General features: G+C 40.6%; 1 protein-coding gene across 1 annotated transcript in view; it reads right to left on the reverse strand.

Annotated features, from left to right (window-relative positions):
- sclt1 (sodium channel and clathrin linker 1) overlaps nt 1-19,391 on the reverse strand; it is a 110,670-nt gene that overhangs the window by 11,392 nt on the left and 79,887 nt on the right. Inside the window, exons 19-21 of the mRNA XM_078538582.1 lie at nt 18,799-18,995; nt 16,037-16,115; nt 293-388 (exon numbers count right to left, since the gene is read on the reverse strand). Of these exons, the coding sequence (XP_078394708.1) occupies nt 293-388; nt 16,037-16,115; nt 18,799-18,995 (372 nt within the window). The remainder of the gene's footprint in view (nt 1-292; nt 389-16,036; nt 16,116-18,798; nt 18,996-19,391) is intronic.

Below are 19,391 nucleotides of genomic sequence, written 5' to 3' on the forward strand. Positions count from 1 at the left end.
TCAACTCAGTGGAACATCCTGACTAATGCCCCCCCTGCCTGATCCAACAGTAATAGACAAGAACAAGTGAAGTGTCAAATTTAATATTCTGAGGTTTAATTTTCTGGGTTGAGATCATTTGAACCCTAGAACAAGACTTCTAATCCTTTGTATCTGCCCATTATTCTCTAACTTGCTGAATCTCTCTTCATAGTATAAATCATTTCAATTGCTTAGAAACAAACGTTTTCAAAAATCAAATTTAAAAACAATCACTAGCATTGTTAGACAGATGATATATATGGCTTTTTACCTTTTGAGAGGCTGTAGCTGCTCTATGTTCTGAGTGAGTCAAGCGCCTTTGAAGTCTGTTAGTTTTTTCCTGATTTTCCAAAATCTGTTTTTCATACTATTCAAAATGAAAATGGAAATGTGTAAATATGGATTCTAACAAAAAAGAGCATGAAGCAAAAGGTTCTCTTGATGCTTAGCATTTAAAATTTGTAAATTGAGGTAATCTGAACCAAAATGAAGAGTGAAAAATATAGTGGTCTCTGCAAGAGAATTGGTTAGAGTAGAATATAATAGCTCAGAAATTGGAGAAAAAAATAAAGGTACGCTTAAGGTGTTTGCCATAATTAGTGTTTTAAAAACCTAGAAATTTATGGTGTAAGAGAAGGAAATAGGTCTAAAGTTCCAATTCACCACAAATTGCTGAATGATTTTAGGCTGCCCCAGTGTCAGCCTTGCCCGAACCAAAAAAAAATTACCATCTTGCAGCGAGCCTCCCTATTGTGAGTAATGAAATTGCTGGGTTTTCACCATTAATGTGAATTAAACTTGCTGCAGCCATTTAGGGTTGGTAATTCATGAATTTGCATTGTAAGGACCCTGATAATGACATGACTTGTGATCCTAACAAACTACTCAACCATGGAGGTCTAGAAAGGGAACAATGAAATGGTGCAGTATCATTCCCACAGGTAGTTTATTAAAAATGTTTTAACTGTCTTTTTAAAATTCTTTTATGTTTCTTTCTCTCTCTCAACCCACTCTAGCTTTCCTTTTCTTTATTTCTCTTTCCAGATCTAATATAACTCTGATTCACCCTATTTCCCCCCGTTATTTGGTTGTTTTCTTTCTCTATCCTTTTCTTTCATTGTTTAAGGAGACAGACCATAGAACCCAATTTCCATGAGGTCTCAGATGCTGCTTTACGCTCCCAATAATTTACATTTCCAGAAGTTGTACAAAGAAAATTATCTTAAGAGCAATTCGCTTCGAGATGTGCCACTTCATCAATTTCTAGGCAAATATATATTTTTTGTAGAATAAGATCATTAACTTTTTCTCATGGTATAATAAACAGTAATTCTAATGCACTAGACTTGTAAAAGAAGCTCTCAGGAATGTATGAACTGATGGCAAGTGTGTAAATTGAACCTCCATTCAGCAAATTCAATCAAATATCTAACTAAAACTAACATCTGAAGCTTTAATTATAGACTGAAGACAAAATACTCTGATATTTTTCCACCTTCCCCAGCCCACCTCTTTATTCATTTCCTGTTGATCATTTCCATCTGCCAGAATGGCAAGTCAGTTTTCCCAATCTAAACCATTTGAGAGTTTGTTACTGAATGCCGGGTAACATTTTAAGAAACCAAAATTCGAGCCAACTGTGAATGAAATGTTACAAAAGTGATTAGTATTTTCTTCTTTGTAACACACTTCAAGGGAAGCCATAAAAAATTACAAACGAGTTTGGGAAAAAGAAAAACCTTAAAACTTCTCCCTCCATGTGGGGAAGAATTTTCCAGTCGGCGAGCGGGGGGCAGGGCTCACTCACCGACACGTAAAATGGCACAGCGACATCGGGCGTCATTTAGATTTCCAGTTCGGCGGGCGTGCCCCGCCAAACTGTCAAAGGCCTGTTTAAAAACTAATTAAAACAGTTAAATGAGCTGCCCGTCCAGCTGCAAGGTTGGCAGGCAGGCAAAGAACCCAGATCTTCGCATTTTTCATGAAACCTCATCCACAGGCGGGATGAGGTTTCATGAAGAGTTTTAAAATTCAATAAAAATTATTTAAAAAGTTCATTGACATGTCCCAGCTCATGTGACACTGTCATATGAGGGGACATGTTATAAAGTTTTTATTTGCCTCTATTTAAATTTTCAGATATCAAACTGATCTCCCTGAGGCATCTCCATGGCAGCGCTGAGTGCTGCAGCGTGCGTTTCATGCTGGGCGGGCCTTAATTGGCCCGATCGCAGGTGGTGGTCGGCTTCCCAACTGCTCCCGCTCGCCCCCGCCGAGGGCAAAATTCTGCCCACGGATTTCAAAATGTTAAAAATCAGATGATGAAAATATATCCCCAAAAATTAAGACATTCCAGTTGATGATAAAGTTGCTGTAAACATTCAAAGTTCTGTTTGCTTAGCAAGTTGCTACTGTTTAAGGTTAGGTGATACCATGAAGAAGAATCTTTCAATTATTCAGAACCGGCACTTGAAGCTAAATGAATGGATATGTTAAGAGATTGAGAAAAAAATATTCCACTGCTTCTACACAAGTAAATCAGGGTTGTAAAACAGCAAAGCTTGAACTCTTATATCCTTTTAAAATTTAAAGTTCAAATTAAAAAAGATAATAAAATGGAATAATAATAAGAGCATGAACAAAAATTGGAAATGTTATAAACAATAACTGAACGGAAAATTACAGACTGGAAGGTCTTCCTTCATTCTTTGACTGAAAGCATGCTCCACACTCTACCGCTGCTAAGCCAAGCATGAATCATGTTCTGAAAAGACTGCATGACAAGCTACTTCATTTTGTGCCAACCCACAAAGTAAATGCCTCTCCCCACCTTTTGCCTTGAAAACACGTGCACTCATAAAAGCTGCAGCTCTTTTTAGAAATTAGCAGATGCTTGTCCATCTGAGGGCTGACGGAATGGAAACATGGGAGCCCTGTGGGTGACGGGTGCCATCTATTAAGAAATGAAAGCATGTATAAAGGACCTAATTTTTCTTATTCCTCACATTCAGCAGCCTCCACACCCCTCCAAGCAAACACACCAGTATTAAGGAAGGGGACCTCATGTGGAGAGGCATGTAGCCCATTAGGTCCAAATAGCAGCATATTGCAAACATGCCAGTTCCTTCAAGTAGCAGCCTTACAGATATTATCAATAGACACTGATCTCAAGAATAACCAAAGAGGAAGTTGAATTACTTTTAAGGGATCCACTGGATTTCTTCCCAGAGTGATAGCGGCAATGAATACATTCCACTATCCTTTTACAAGTCTCCATTTAGAAACTTGTTATCCAAAGACTACAGGTAATAAACTGTTCTTTTTGACTGAAGGACTTGGTCATTTTTATTTTTAAAAAGGCATCAATTAAGGTACTTAAACACATACGACTGAATTTTTGTGCCCTGTCGAGGTCGGAACAGAGTCGGACAAGGCCCTAAAATTACAAGGCTGACCAGCATGCAGGTTTCCCGATCCCATTCCCAATGTCAGCCATTTTGGTCAGTGCGGGTTTGAAGCCTAGAAAAGGTGCTCGCCACCCATGAGGCAGGCAGGCAGTAAGGCTACTAAGAGCCTCGTTAACCAAAGATTATGTACGCAGTCTAGAATTTTCCAGTCTAGTTTCCCACCATGACAGATTAGGGGGTGGTCCTAGGTCCTTAGAAAGCCCTGGTTCCTGTTTTCTACCCCCGAGACAAAAATTCAGTCCATAATGTGAAAGTGAGGTTCTAGATCAGAATTGTGAACAGTGGATAAAGTGTAGAGATACCGATATCTTGTTCTCATGGAAATAAGAGACAATCTTGGTCAGTACCCGCTGCCAATTAATTTGGGAGGCTATGGAATGTGGCAAGGCCCTACCAGAAAGCTGCTTCTTGACAGGAAGCTCTCATGAATTGGCAACCTAGATATGAGGTGACTTAATGTCAGCACAAACCAACATCTGAAATGACTTCTAAAGATTTTCCTCAGGACATGATTCAGGCCTGACTCAACTTCTATGTATGAAGCTGAATGAAAATTAAGAAAATGCATTGGAAAGAAATGAAATAAAAATAATGGCAACCAGACGAGATGTAAATCATGAATCATGAAAGCCAGTAATTTGTGGACATCTTATAAGTGCCGTTTTTCAGGTTCACAAAATGCCAATTAAAATGCTTGAAAATTTGATTAAAGCCAGCTGCAAGAATGCAAAGCTTCCTTAAGATGCCATTAAATTTCCAGTTAGGACAGAGATAAATGGCTGAATTCTCATCTGGGTGCAGATGCACGTTGCACGAATGGCCACATTTTTTTTTGAAGGGAATCAGATTTTCCTCTGCATTCCTGACTCCGTGTCATATTCCTCTAGCCTTTTTGTGGGTTGGGAATAGTGTGAAAACCTGCTGTGGTCAGGTTCCCCTTATTAAATGAGGGGTGAAAATCTGATTTCCTCCTGCATACCATTTTCGTCTTGTGGTGTGGGTTGTTGGAAGCCCATTAAAAATACGCCAGGTTTGAGATTAAGTGAAGAAACTGGAAAGCCTGCTGCATAGTTGGGAACCTTCTGAAAGGCAAGTGTAAAATGATTTCACACCTTCAAATGTCACTATTGGGTGCTGTATTGTAATGTGGATGTGTTTTTAATGCAGTGATTCATCATAGAGATCTGTCCTTTAAAGGTAATTTGACCATCATTACAATACTCTTCCAATGCAGAAGGTACATAATGTGGTGAAAAATATCCTGTCAACCTGTGCTGTCATTTTCTTGTACTGTGATTAAAATGGACCAAAAAAAGAAAGAGCTGCTTTTGACACTTGAAAAAAATCTAATCACCTGCTCCCGTCCATTGATTGACAGGCGCTCTGCTTTAAAATTGAAATGAGCACCTTCTGTTCTTTCTGTCTCAGAGAGTACTCTATTGTTTGAACAACTGTGGCCATTTTGAATGTTTGGCTGAGTTTCAAGTGCTAATGGGTTTCAGCACAACTGGTTGTTCATTCATCTAAGAACGAATAACAGTTTTAAGAGGTTATTTTAACAGATTATACCTTTGATTAGGTTTCAAGCTAATAGAATTACAAGTATTACAAGGTTCTTCCCCCACAAGGCAGATTGCATTTTTCTCAATATCAATGATAGTGTGTTTGACGGAGGTTTTTATTAGATGGAGAGAGATTTATTTTTTCCCTTAGGAATGTAAAATATTTTCTATTGATATTGCATGGAATCTGGGTACTTACATAGTAGATACTGGATGAATGGCTATGGGGGATACATGGAAGTGGTAGTTTGTGGCAGGAGTGGGTGGGAGGAATGAAGGGGTGAGAGGATAGGTTTAGCGAAGCCTCTACACAATGTTAGGGGCTGTCATTGCTGAGAACCAAGGAGGGCCTTCTCACCAGCCTGCCTTCGCACTTGCACTCCTCGCACACTGGTTTGCAGCTCGCAAACTGCACTGAAGATCCAAACCCCCCCTGGGAAAAGATAAAAATCCAAGGCAAAATCACACATCAGCCAGGAGTGCTGTTTGCAAGCTGTGGAATGGTCTGACTTGCAAAATGTGCTCCAAGGGGAAATTCCAGCCCAAAGCCTTCCACAGTTAAGGTAAGGAAAATGTAATGATGCTCTTGCCAACAAGTCTGGGTTTATTGCACAAAGTTTAAATATTTCATAATTTAGGTCATTTAGTTAAAGGATAATTTTTAAAATGTTAATTTTGAAGCCATTAACAATTAGCATTGGCCATTTTGAACCATTCGCAAATCGCTCCATTGTAAACAATGCTGACTGGCAATTGCTGTTGTCCTGGATGCTAATCAGATGATGTTTGAGGAAGAAAATTTAGCATCGACCAAATGAGGCATTTACAACTCAGAGCATTGTTGTGAAAATCTGGTTCATAGTTTATATGTTTTAGAATATAACTTTTAGTTTTAGGAATTAAAGTACTAAATGTAAGGTAAATGAAACCAGTTTGATTGAGAAACTGGTGATAACTCTGACGTAAATGCAATTTTAAAAGCTTGGAGTTGATTACACTTAAAAGGTAACATGTTCATCTTCTAGGTCAAGGTTAACTGTGTGAAAGCAAAAACAATAGGGGGTCTTTATCTTAGCATAATCGAGCCAGAAAGGTCTGCTTTACTCCAATAAGAGATTTAAATAATGTAATTTTCAGCTGAAAGAAAGCTGCTTTGTAAACTTAAGGTTTCTTTGTGGACCTAGGAATCTGGAGAAAGGGTCATAAAACTCCATTAGCAATATACATTTTTCATATGGGTTACAGAATCAAAGAGTAGCATGGAAGGCAAAATAAATGTTTACATTTCTGGTCGAGAACATCCCAAAGCGTGCCACGTTGTCGTAGAAATAGGTATGTGGGGGTGAAAGGTTTTTGTTTAATTTGTATGTGTGTGTTTGCTGACAGAAGCAAAAGGTTTAGTTTGGGGAAACAAAGGAGGCAGTTGCAGCTTTGCTTTGGTGTAGACTGCATCTTGCCAAATTGAGAGCGCCAACAGGAGATGATTGCTTGAAATATCGGGCCTAAATGACAGTGAAAAGACTAACATCATCGCTCACCACATTGAATGTGGGTGAGGCTCTTGGTTTGGATTTTGTAGGGGAAAAAGTAGCTGGAAGTTTTTCTCTAGTTTGCAGCTAGTGGAAGAAATCAACAATGGTCCCCACAAGCCTCGTGGCAGAAATCAATCAGCAGAGTTAGCCTGGGTAACTGTGGGAAGGCAGTTGGATATCTGTCGGCAACTTGAACAAGGAGCTGAGGCATCCACAGTCATGAGGTCTGTAAAGAAAAGGTGAGGGGTCACCTAGCCAAAAAAGCTAATGGAAGGACCCCCATAGAATCTGGCCTCAGAGGATAGCTGGAGCACAGGAGAATTAAAGTGAACTTCAGAGTGTTGTGGCATACTTTTGGGTTAGACCCAGGAAAAGTGAATGAACCTTCAAGATTTCATTAGATAAGGGAATTCTTGGCTGGGGGGGGTGGGGGTATAAATGGAGTAACAAGTAGAACTGAGTTTATAGCATGAGGGTGGAATTTTCCGTGCTCGCTGGTGACAGGCATGTTCGGCGGCGTGAGCGGACAATATGACGAGAAGGTCAAAAATAGGTTTCACGATGTCGTGGCGATGTGAGGGTATGTGTGAGAGTGAACAGTGATGTCCCTTGAGTTGGCATTGAGCGAGATGCCAGTAAATGAGTGATGGGCTTCAGGGAATTTAGAGTGATGAGATGGCTTCCTAACCCCGGCGGCACACATGAGATCTATCATCCTCTATCTGCACTGGATGGCCAACCTCTTCTGTGCAGCATTGGCACTGATTACCACTGCCATCGCCTACCAAGCCGGAGTGGTAATGTTGCTGCCTCTCCTGTGGCCAGAGAGGGGGAAGAGGATATCACGGCGGTGCTCCATGGCGTCCAAAGGCGCTCGAGGGACATGTCACTAAACTGGAGGGCTGCTGTCTTCTTGCCTTTAGGGGCCATGTCTTTTTTGCAGCAGTCCTGGGCTGGAAGCACTTGAGAGGTGTGCGCATGGATGCACTTTAAATGTGGCGCCCAGCATGATGAAGCAGCAAGGTGATGGCGTGGGGGTGCGAATCGGAACCCACTCGCCATTGAAATGACATGTTTCCTGGGAATACACGATTAATGAGGCAGGATTGGGACGATACAGCGTGAGAAGCCGCCATTGCGGCCGGCAGGTAAAACACCCTTTTCCCCGCCCATTACCACACTTAGCGCAAGTCTAAGACGATTCTGCCCTAATTCTTTATAATCTATAGTGTTAAGTTAGTGGTACTTGCTTTGTTTATTTTCTCTTTATATACAATAAAGAATTTTTTGTTTAAAAACGTGAAATCTTGCAGCATAGTCCTGTTGGTTAATTGCTGGGTGTTCAGATTCTTCTTTAAATGCCAGTGGCTCCTAACAGTATCGTAACAGGATTCCAAAACAGCGTTATCTCCAGTGAAGATATTTGCTAATGGTTTGTAGTTGATAATGAGCAAGGGGGAAAAATTAAGTGCTTAGGTAACTAAGCTTCAACACATAATTCTTTCAGCTTGGAAGATTATATTCATGTTGATAATTTTACGGATGAACAATCTTAATTGCTTTGTGATGTCAAGTGCGTTCTGTGTAGTGAAGCAAGAAGTTACAAAAAGTTTCCTATTCCTCTTACTGAACACATGTATGGCTTACAGCATACCCGTTTCCAAAAGGAATCAAAAGTTTTACAAGTTGCCGATCAAATGTACTGATAAATTTTAACTGATTTAATGAGACAAATTACTGTACAAGCATAGACAAGTTTACCGATTGGGTTACGTACTGAATCCTCCAATGCATTCATATTTGAATAGAATGCAGACACAGAAAATAAATTAGCTAAAGTTTAATTTGTTTTCACCAATATTGGTTGATACTACAATGTTTAAGCGTGTGCAATTTAGCTATAATACAGCAGACCATTTGATGCAGGCAAGGGAGAGATGCAATTTTCCTTTGGCCCACTTTTTGGACTTTCAAACTATAAACATCACTAGAGTCTTGTCCTGGAAAGAGGCTTAGCCTAGTGGTCACGAGTTCTGCTCTGTAGAATGGGTGCAACTGATCTTCTTAACTGATCTAGTTCCTTCTAGAAGAGGCAAGAGCAGCTATCAATGGAACCAGACAACTAGAAAGGGGAAACAGTGGAAGTTTGGCAGAAGCTACTAGTTATCAATTTGTACCAGGTGTAAAAAGTGGGAACGCCACACTGAACATGAAAATATTGTCCTGTGTTACAGGATAAATGCTGCAAAAGCACACTCCCAGATTCTGAACGTTGCAGAAAAAGTTATTTGCATAATGTTAATTTCATCAGACATTAAACAGAATGCAATAGTTTGTACCATAGAAACACACTGAAGTTACAATACTGAAATAGGCTGCTTGGCCCAACCAGTCCATGGAGGTGTTTATTTTCCTGTTCAGCACATAGGAAGAAATTATACTTACTTGCCCCGTTCCCATATCCCTTTATTTCCTATTCCTTCATTCACATATCCAACCTAATCTTGAATATTTACATAGTTTCAATCTCAAACACTGACTATTGGGATTCTAGTCTCAAGTTTCTGTGTAAAGAAGTTTCTCCTGTTGTTATTACTATGTATGAGAAGCTACAATCTGCTATTACTCTGCCCCAACCTTCCATAATTTTAAACACTTCTATCATACTGCCCTGCAATCTGTGTTGTTCCAATGAAAAAGATCCAATACTTTTTAGATCTTTCTTGGTATTTTTATTTCCTTATATTAGGCAGCACCCTACTGAACCAACATTGTGCTTCTCTAAAGCCTATATATATCTTCATAGAGCATTGAACTCAATACTGAACACACAGTAATGAGGTCTTGAGGTTTTATGTAGGCTCACTATTTCCTCTTGGATTTTATATTCTATATCTTCTGCAATAAAATGGAGAATTCTATCAGTTTTTTTTATATATGCACCTGAATTGTCTTTAACATCCTGTAAAGCTGTACCCTCAAGTCCCTCCGCTCTTCCACAACACTGAGCCTACTTCTATTCAAAATATAAATTGCCACCGTTAACCTTTACTGAAATGCATCACATCATGTTACAATTATGAGGTTTATACAATTGTTATGTTTTGGCATTGCGTCTTTAATTTAAGGTAAAATGAAGGAGGCCATGTAACCTGTTCTGAAGACTGTCAGACAACAAGCCTGGGTGGCTTGATTGTTAAAGGGGAGACCCAAATTGTTTTACTGGGAAGAAGGTGCAAGGTGTTTACATTTAGAGACAATGGCAGCATCCTGTGTGCTAACAATGGATGGACCATGAGTCCCCAAAGCCCCCAAAAAAGCGTTGGGAATGTCAGGTTGCAAACAGTTGTGCTTTAAACTATCAATTTACTTCCAAGATAGAGAGTTAGGGTCTCAAGAATTGCTAATTAGCATATCTACCTGGATATAAGGCCGATGTGATTCACATTGACATGGAGATGGGAAGGGTTTCTAAGATGTCCCTGAAAACTCTCATCAAGGCTAATCTGCCTGGATGTGGGAGAGTGAGCAGTTAGAGGCTGAAAGTTTCTGTGGTTCACCACAGAGGAGTGCAGGTGGGAGCTCACACTCGAATTAGAAAGACCAAATTCATGAGGAATGGAAATGAGGCTGGAAGTTTTGCCCAGCTAAAAGTTTCCAGGTTGGGAAAGGAAAAAAATCAAATGCAAACCCTTGGGAGTTAAGCATCATTTTAGGCTGGTTCCAGGGGAGCTGAATGTCAACTTCAAGGAAACTGTAACATATACCCGATAGTGGGTTTTATTTCGGTTCCATTAAAAGTTCTGTTCTGTAGTTTAAAGTATAAGTTGCCTACAAAAGTAGTGTTTAGTCATTTGTGCTTTTAGTCTTTTTGTTACAGTTAACGTCTTAAACGTGAAATCTTGTCGTGTCATCCATTCAGCTATTAACTGGAAGTTCAAATTTCTTTTGAAAATTTATCAGTCTCAATAGGGATCATAAAATTTGGGGCTTTATGTGGGATCCCAAATCCACAGGCTGAGATGAGTACACTGGGTTTGGCCAAAGTCTAAATGAACAAGATTTCACAGTGGCTTTTGCTGTATTTATTGAAAAATTAAAATGGCCATGTCTATTGCTGAATCGTTCTGAAAGAGAGGATTTGTCAGTGCCTTGCAACAGTTAACAAAAGTTAATGTAAAAGTGGTGGCAGAAAAGTTAGAAATAGATTTAAAAGTAGGTGCTAAGAAGTCAGAAATAGTTAAAGTATTGGCTCAACACTTGAATCTTGGAGGAAGAAAAAGGTAATCTAGATAAAACACAGGTTAAGTTGGCTAGAATTCAGTTGCAAATGAAACAACTTGAACTGGAAAAGGAAATGAAAAAAAATTCAGTTCAAGAAAGAAAAGGAATGAAAAAACTTGAACTGGGAAGAGAGGAAAAAGAGAAAGAGAGAGAGAAATGCAAAATCTTGAATTAGAATCCCAAAGAGTAAGTGAAAGGAAAAGCCTTGAATAGCAAAGAGAGGGAAGCCAGGAAATTTGAACTGGACAAAGAAAGGTGTCGGTAATGTGAACAGGGAGTAGCTGGCAGATTTGTTGATGGGTCAGATATAAGTCCTGGTTTTGATTTAGCAAGGAATATTCGCTCAGTGCCTAAAATGAGTGAGGAAAGTGATGAAATGTATTTTGTCTCGTCTGAGAAAATTGCTACAAAAGTTTGATAGGCCAAAAGAAATTTGGTCAATTCTATTACAAAGTCTATTTACTCTATAGCTCGCATTTCGCCACCTTCCATGCCTGTTACCTCAAGGAGGTCCATGAGATTTGCCAAGTACGCTTGTCTCCATTTAAATCTGTGTTGGCTGCTTCCATTTTATCCTTATCGAGATAAGTGGTAATTTCACCCTTAATTAGAGACTCTAAAATTTCCTCCATTACAAATGTTGAGCTAACTGGACTGTAATTAACTAAATTAGATGTCTCCCTTTTTGAAAAAAAGCAACTACATTGGCTGCTTTTGGCGTACATCCACAATCAATAACACCCTGACATAATTCCTTGGGCCTCTGCAATTTCTTCCCTCATCTCTCTCAGGATCCTGGATGTATCCCTTCAGGCCCTGACAGTTGGATTTTTCTTTAGCACAATTAATTTATCCAATAAGTTCCTTTTACCCATCACAATATCGCTCAACTCGCTTTCAACCACTTCAGGATTCTCCTTCTCTCTTTAATAAAGATTGAGGCAAATTGTTTATTAAATGCCTCTGCCCTATTCGGATCACCATCAACGAATTGACAATGCTCTCCACTGGATGAAACAGATTCAGGAATTAGTTTATTCAGATATAGTGTATAAGGTCCACTTCAGGACAGTTCTTCATCATGTCACAGAATGTTACGGCGCAGAAGGCAGCCATTCGGCCCATCGTGTCTGCACCAGCTCTCCGAATGAGCATTATGACTTAGTGCCATTCTCCTGCCTTTTCCCTGTACCCTTGCACATTGTTTCTATTCAAATAATCATCTAATGCCCTCTTGAATGCCTGGATTGAACCTGCCTCCACCACAACTTCCAGGCAGTGCATTCCAGATTCAAACCACTCGCTGTGTGAAAAATATTTTTGCACATCACTTTTGCTTCTTTTGCACATCACTTTAAATCTGTGCCCTCTCATTCTCAATCCTTTTAAGAGCAGGAACAGTTCCTCCCTATCTGCTCTATCCAGCCCCTTCATGATTTTGAGCACCTCTATCAAATCTCCTCTTAGCCTTCCCCTCTTCAAGGAGAACAGTTCCAACCCCTTCAATCTATCTTCATAACTGAAATTTCTCATCCCTGGAACCATTCTTGTAAACCTCTTCTGCACTCTCTCCAATGCCTTCATATCATTCCTATAGCATGGCGCCCAGAACTGTACACAATACTCCAGCTGAGGTCTAACCAGTGTCTTACATAAACTCAGCATAATCTCCTTGCTCTTGTACTCTATGCCCTATTAATAAAGCCTAGGATACCGTATGCTTTATTAACTGCTCTCTCCAGCTGTCCTGCCACCTTCAATGATTTATGCACATATACACCCAGGTCCCTCTGCTCCTGCACCCCCTTAAGAATTGTACCCCCTTATCTTATATTGTCTCTCCACGTTCTTCCCACCAAATTGCATCAAGTCACACTTCTTTGCATTGAACTTAATCTGCCTACTCCACCAACTTGTCTATGTCTTCTGAAGTTCAATACTGTCCTCCTCACAGTTTACAATGTTTGCAAGTTTTGTATCATCTGCAAACTTTGAAATTGTCCCCTGCACACCAAGATCTAGATCATTAATATATATCAGAAAAAGCAAGGGTCCCAATACCAGCCCCTGGGGAACTCCATTACAAGCCTTCCTCCAGTCCGAAAAATATCCATTGACCATTACCCTCTGTTTCCTGTTACTCAGCCAATTTTGTATCCACGTTGCTACTATCCCTTTTATTCCATGAGCGATAACTTTTCTCACAAGTCTGATGTGTGGCACTGTATTGAATGCCTTTTGAAAGTCCATGTACACCACATCAACAGCTGTGCTGAAGATAAAAGACTAATTGACATCAGTTATTCTATGGTGAACTGATGTTGGTTATTAATCTTTGAAACACTACTTCAACTGACCAACATTTCCCGTAGTAAGATTTTAAAGTCCTACAGCTCTGGTCTTACTTTGTCCAGCTTCAATCGTTTCATCACCATCAAGCCTTTTTTAGGCCTCAGTGATTCAGGACCGAAAATGTTAACTTCACTACATGCTAGCTTAAGTTTTCCCAAAGCATCAGTTCAAAAAACAGGCAATGATGATTAAAAAGAATGGAAACAATCTAGGATTTTAGGAATTAAGGGCAGACTTCCTTCTGTTCTGTGCTAAGAGACAGAATCAAGTAAAATAAATCTGAACAAATGTCTACAATAACTGTCTTAAAGTCATCTGTTAAACACTTGCATGGCAAAACAATGTGAAAAAGTTTGTTCTGATGAAGGGTCAGCAACCTGAAACATTAACTCGGTTTCTCTCAATAGAACCATAGAAAAGTTACAGCACAGAAGGAGGCCATTCGGCCCATCTTGTCCATGCCAGCCTGAGGACACCCAGGTGCCTTTTCTAATCCCACCTACCTGCCCATAGCCCTGCAGCTTATAGCACTTTAGGTGCAGATCCAGGTACTTTTTAAAAGAGTTAAAGTTTCTGCCTCTACCACCAACTTGGGCAGTGAATTCCAGACACCCACTACCCTCTGCGTAAAAAAGTTCTTCCTCATGTGCCCCCTTCACCTTCTGCCACTTATCTTGAATCTATGTCCCCTGGTTCTAGAATTCTCCATCAAGGGAAACAATTTTATCCTGTCCACTCTATCTATTCCCCTCATAATTGTGTATACCTCAATCAAGTCACCTTCTTTGTTCCAAGGAAAATAACTCCAACCTATCCAATCTTTCCTCATAGCTACACTTTTCTAACCCTGGCAACATTCTTGTAATTCTGCACTCTCTCCAGAGCTATTACATCCTTCCTGTAATGTGGTGACCAGAACTGCACACAATACTCCAGTTGTGGCCTCACCAGTGTTTTATACAATTCCAAAATTATATCCTTACTTTTATATTCTATATCTCTGCCAATGAAGGACAGCATTCCATATGCCTTCTTTACAACCTTGTCTACTTGAACTGCTGCCTTCAGGGACCTGTGTACTTGTACGCCAAGATCTCTCACTTCATTTACCCCTCTTAGTGTATTCCCATTTATTTTGTAATCCCTGTAACTGTTTGACCTTCCTAAATGTGTGTCCTCACACTTCTCCATGTTAAAATCCATCTGCCACTTTACCGCCCACTCCACCAGCCCATCTATATTGTTTTGGAGATTATGGCTATCCTCTACACTATCCACTACTCGGCCAATCTTTGTGTCATCTGCAAATTTCCCAATCGTGCCCCCAACGTTCACATCCAAATCGTTAATATATAACACAAACAGCAAGGGTCCCAACACCGAGCCCTGTGTAACACCACTTGATACAACTTTACGTTCGCAAGGGCATCCATCGACCATTTCAGTTTGTTTCCTGTTACAAAGCCAACCTTTTATCCAGTTTGCCACATAACCCTTTTACTTTCCTGACAAATCTGCCATGTGGGACCTTGTCAAATGCCTTGCCAAAATCCATGTACACAACATCCACTGCACTACCTTCATCAACCCTCTTGTCACTTCCTCAAAGAATTCAATCAAATTTGTGAGGCAAGACCTTCCTTTAACAAATCCATGCTGACCATCCCTGACTAGTCCATGCCTTTCTACATGACAGTTAATCCTATCTCTCAGGATTGATTCTACTAATTTGCTCACCACCGATGTAAGACTAACTGGCCTATAATTGTTTGGCATTTCCATTGATCCCTTTTTAAACAATGGAACTACGTTTGCAGAGATGCTGCCTGATCTGCTGAATATTTTCAGCATTTTCTACATTTTATTTTTGAAAAAGTTTTAATCCTGTTTTACACCACCAGTTCTCATATCTAATATCAATGTGGTTTGGCCATCCATCTTGTGTGTGAGTCAACCATTCAATCTATGTCATGCGGACATATGAAATGAAAATTGCAGCTCAGCTTTAGATCTGTCAATCATGTTTTTTCATACTTTACAACTGTAAATAATCACATGGTACAAATTCAGTATTGAATTATATTTTATATTTAAAATATAAATTTATATTCATACTTACATTTTCAATGCTACGTACAAACCAAGGAATAAGTAAGGGAACAGTCAGTAAATAAATTTATATAGCCCACACTTTAACTTAGATTATAAATGTTTCCTACAGTTTCTTAAAATTTGATTTTGAAAAAAAAATTATAAATTGTTCCTTTCTATTCAAATGGGCAACATATATTTAAATTTACTATATATACTAGGGGGAAATGGTGGTTTAGTGGTAACCCAGAGGTCCAGGCTAATGCTCTGGGCACCTGGTGGAATTTGAATTCAATTAATAATAAATCTGGAATATAAAGTTAGTCTTAGTAATAGTGGCCCATGACGACTGCCATCGATTGTCGTAAAAACCCATCAGGTTCGTTAATATCGTTCACGGAAGGAAACCTGGTCTGGCCTACATGTAACTCCAGACCCACAGCAATGTAGTTGATTCTTAATTGCCCTCTGAAATGGCCCAGCGAGCCACTCAATTCAAGGGCAATTGGGGATGAGCAACAAATGCTGGCCTTGCCAGCGACACCCATATCCATGAAAGAATAAACAAAGACAATTAACCAGGACAGGTGTAGCTTTAGTAAGTGCAAAGCTGAGAAGTGCAATTGCTATTTCTAACTTTAACAGTACATGTGCACCAACAATAATGCAAAATAAATATACTACAGGTTAGATCTATAATTGAGACCATGGCAGGCAATTATCTCACCTCTCTCATTTTCTCATGCGCAATCTCCAGCTGAGAAACCAACTCCTGGGAGTGCTGTTTCTGTCGGCTTAGTTCAGTCCTGTCAGCAAGGAGGAAGAAAGACTGAAATAGTATTTTGTTGGGAATTATTTATTTCAGATATCTGGTTATTTCCAGCAGACTACTTTTTGGGGTTACAATGAATTTCACACATAATATTTGGAAAGAGTCAATTAGAATCATTAAAAACATCTTCTAACTTCTCACAGGTAAGCAGAAAAGGAAAAACAAATAGCCATATGGCTGGCGTAATATTTTCATTTTCAGCATATGTAATTCATCAAGAAAGTGAAGTTCAGACTTCTAGTTACTTTAGTGTTCCAGTGCATTCTTTATTTTACTAGAAGGGATCAATGGCCAAGATTTTTCAACAGGAACTAAACTTCAACATAAAACTCAATTAAATTTAAAAATTACATAAAAGCCACGTTTCCCAGTACAATTTCATTGTAAAAAGTGCAAAAAGGAAGCTTTCTAAATTAGAGACCTTGGGCTGGATTTAATGGGAGCAACGGTGGTTTCACCTGCCGGCTGGGGAGCCAGTGAAACTCCCGCGCTGCCTCTGTTAAGGAAGGTCCACCTAATTAAGTATCACTCAGCAGGTCTTCCCCTCAATTATAGGCACCTGGAGCAGAAGTTAGGCCCACCGAGATCTGCCAGTCTCCGGCAGCACCATCGGGGAGGCAGTGGCTGCTGCCGGTATGACACCCACCCAAGGCCTACAATCGTCACGAGATCCCAGGCCACAGGTGAGTGATGGTGGGAGGGAGGGGTCGTTGTGGGAGAGATGGGTTGGCAGCAAAGGCAGGGCTTTGGCTCTCAGCGGCCCCCCCTCCTTTCTGATGCTGGATCCCTCGATCAGGCACTGAGTGCCTTTGAACAAGGGATCCCCCTCACCCCCCTGCTAGAAGCCTGCAAGCCCGCCCACCACTGGGATAATACCAACGGTGGCAGGATGAGGCCCTTAAGAGAGCATTAATTGCCCTCAAGGGCCTCAATAGGCAGCAGGACAGGAAGGCCATGGGCTTCTCTGTCCTGGACTTAATTGGGGTGGAGATGGGATGGTGGCATGGTCCCCAGGTTAGGGCAGTTCCTTGGTGTATTCCTGCCTCCAAGCGATCTTGCACTGATAAAGCACTGACTACCCACCCAGCAGTGGTTGATAACTAATTATCAATTAAGTGCTCACCGGGACAAATTGGTGACACTGCTGGGATCTTCCTGGCAGTGGACAGTCCCCCCACCTCCCACCTACCCCCCCCACCACAACCGTTGCTTAGAGGCTGTCATCCAACAAGCTGGGAGGTCAGCAAGACTTATTTTAATTCCCCCCTCCCCTGGAGCTGTGGGTGCCAGATGGTGGCAGCTGCAGGCCATCCCATAGAGGGGCTCCCCCTTCACACAGATGGCTTGGCAGCTGTGGCCACACTTAGTTTTACCATTTTTTGAAGTCTTCAGAGGGCATGACAAAATCTCCCATCGAAAACCACAGCATCCACTGTCCCCAGTGGAGCAACAGGCCGCCCACAGCCTCAGGCGCTCTGACTGGCCCTCCCATCTGTGGGGCCTGCCCGCTGTCCCTAATTGGCCTCGTCCAGGAAGATTACACAGACAGGCAGGAGGTAAATTTGGTTACGTTCTGATTACATGCTGTTTTATTTGGCAAATAAGTTTGTGAGTGTTATAGTGCAATATTGAAGTTATATTCCACACTGGAAGCATGATCCTATTTAGATGGAGGCATGAAAAAATTGATACTGAACTGTGCAAACTATATCAAATTAAGAGGCATACTAAACTGTGAGGAAGATTGCAGAGAAGAAGCATGCTAGCAGAGTGGGTAGATAGATAACAAATGCAGCTCAAAGCAATGTGATGTAGTAAATTTTGGGAAAAGGAAATGAACAAGATTCTTCATGGTGTGCAGGATCAGAAAGATCTAATAGCCCAGTTACAAAGGTTTTTACAAGTGGAGTGCAGATGAAAGGGCTAAAAAATGTGAGTCTAAGCTTTACATGGAAGGACATTGAATACAAAAGCAAGAAAATAAATGCTGAATTTGTAAAAGTTTTTGGCTATGTCACAGCTGGAGTATTGCATAGTTCTGGGCACTATATTAGAAAAATATTGGAGTTATGGAAAGAGTACTATCAGTAGATTTACAGTTATGGCTTGAATAATTGAGACATTTTCTCTGAGGACAAAGATTAAGAGAGAGGACATAATTTTCAAAATTATGAAAAATTATTTCCACAAGTTGAAGGGTAGAAATTTAGAATTACAAGACAAGTATTTTGTTCTGTATAAAGATTAATCATACAATTAAATGTATATATTTATCATTGTTTTACTTACTGTGAAACTTGCTGATGCTGGACATGGGATTGATATGAAGATGCAGGGCACCAGATCAAGGCTCGGGTGAGGGGTGTAGTTTGTGTTGCATCTGTGAGCCCTCTTGCGCCTGTATGAGCGGCGATGCTCAGTTACTGGATGACGATGGAGTCAAATGGTCAAGTGTGGGTTTAAAAATTCATTAGATAATAAGAGAGGGAGGTGCGGGCAGATTACACAAGGCCTGTATCCTACAAACTCTCTGGATATTTTTGGTGGACCTCTTGAACCTTTCTAATGGACCTCTGGGGACTGCAGACCCCTAATTGAGAATCCCTGCCCACCCCACCCACCCACACACACACACACACACAGCAGAGTTCACTTACCTCCGTTTGTTTTCCTTAGCCTCAAAAGCTTCAGTTAATTTCCTGGTTTCGTCCCTCCATCGACTGGTTGCTTTCTGTTGCGCTGATAGTAAACGTTTCAGCTCAGTGGTTGAATTCCGGCTGGTATCTTCTAGTTCCCTTAGCTGGATTTCAAATCCATGTTCCTTCAAGGAGAACTCGTGTTCCAGGGTTGCTACCTAAATCACAGAATTATTACAGCACAGAGGGAGGCTATTTGGTCTCTTAGGAACTGCGAATAAGTTTTACTCAAATAATGCTTGAATGCAGATGCTCTTTTGTACCAATATTCCTTTTTACATTTAAGACAAGGGCCCCAATTCCCAGCCCCCTTTCCCCAGTTTAAGTCAGGGAACTTTTAATTTTATTTATTCTTTCATGCGATGTGGGCATTGCTGGCAGGTCCAGGATTTGTTGCCTATCCATCCTTGACCTGGAACTGATTGGCTTGCTGGGCCATTTCAGAGAACAGTTAAGAATCAAACACATTACTGTGGGTCTGGAGTCACACGTAGGCCAGACTAGGTAAGGCTAGCAGATTTCCTTCCCTCAAGGATGTTCATGAACCAGATGGG

This window comes from Cetorhinus maximus, chromosome 1 (genome assembly GCF_964194155.1).
Source record: "Cetorhinus maximus chromosome 1, sCetMax3.hap1.1, whole genome shotgun sequence".
Lineage (NCBI taxonomy): Eukaryota > Metazoa > Chordata > Chondrichthyes > Lamniformes > Cetorhinidae > Cetorhinus > Cetorhinus maximus.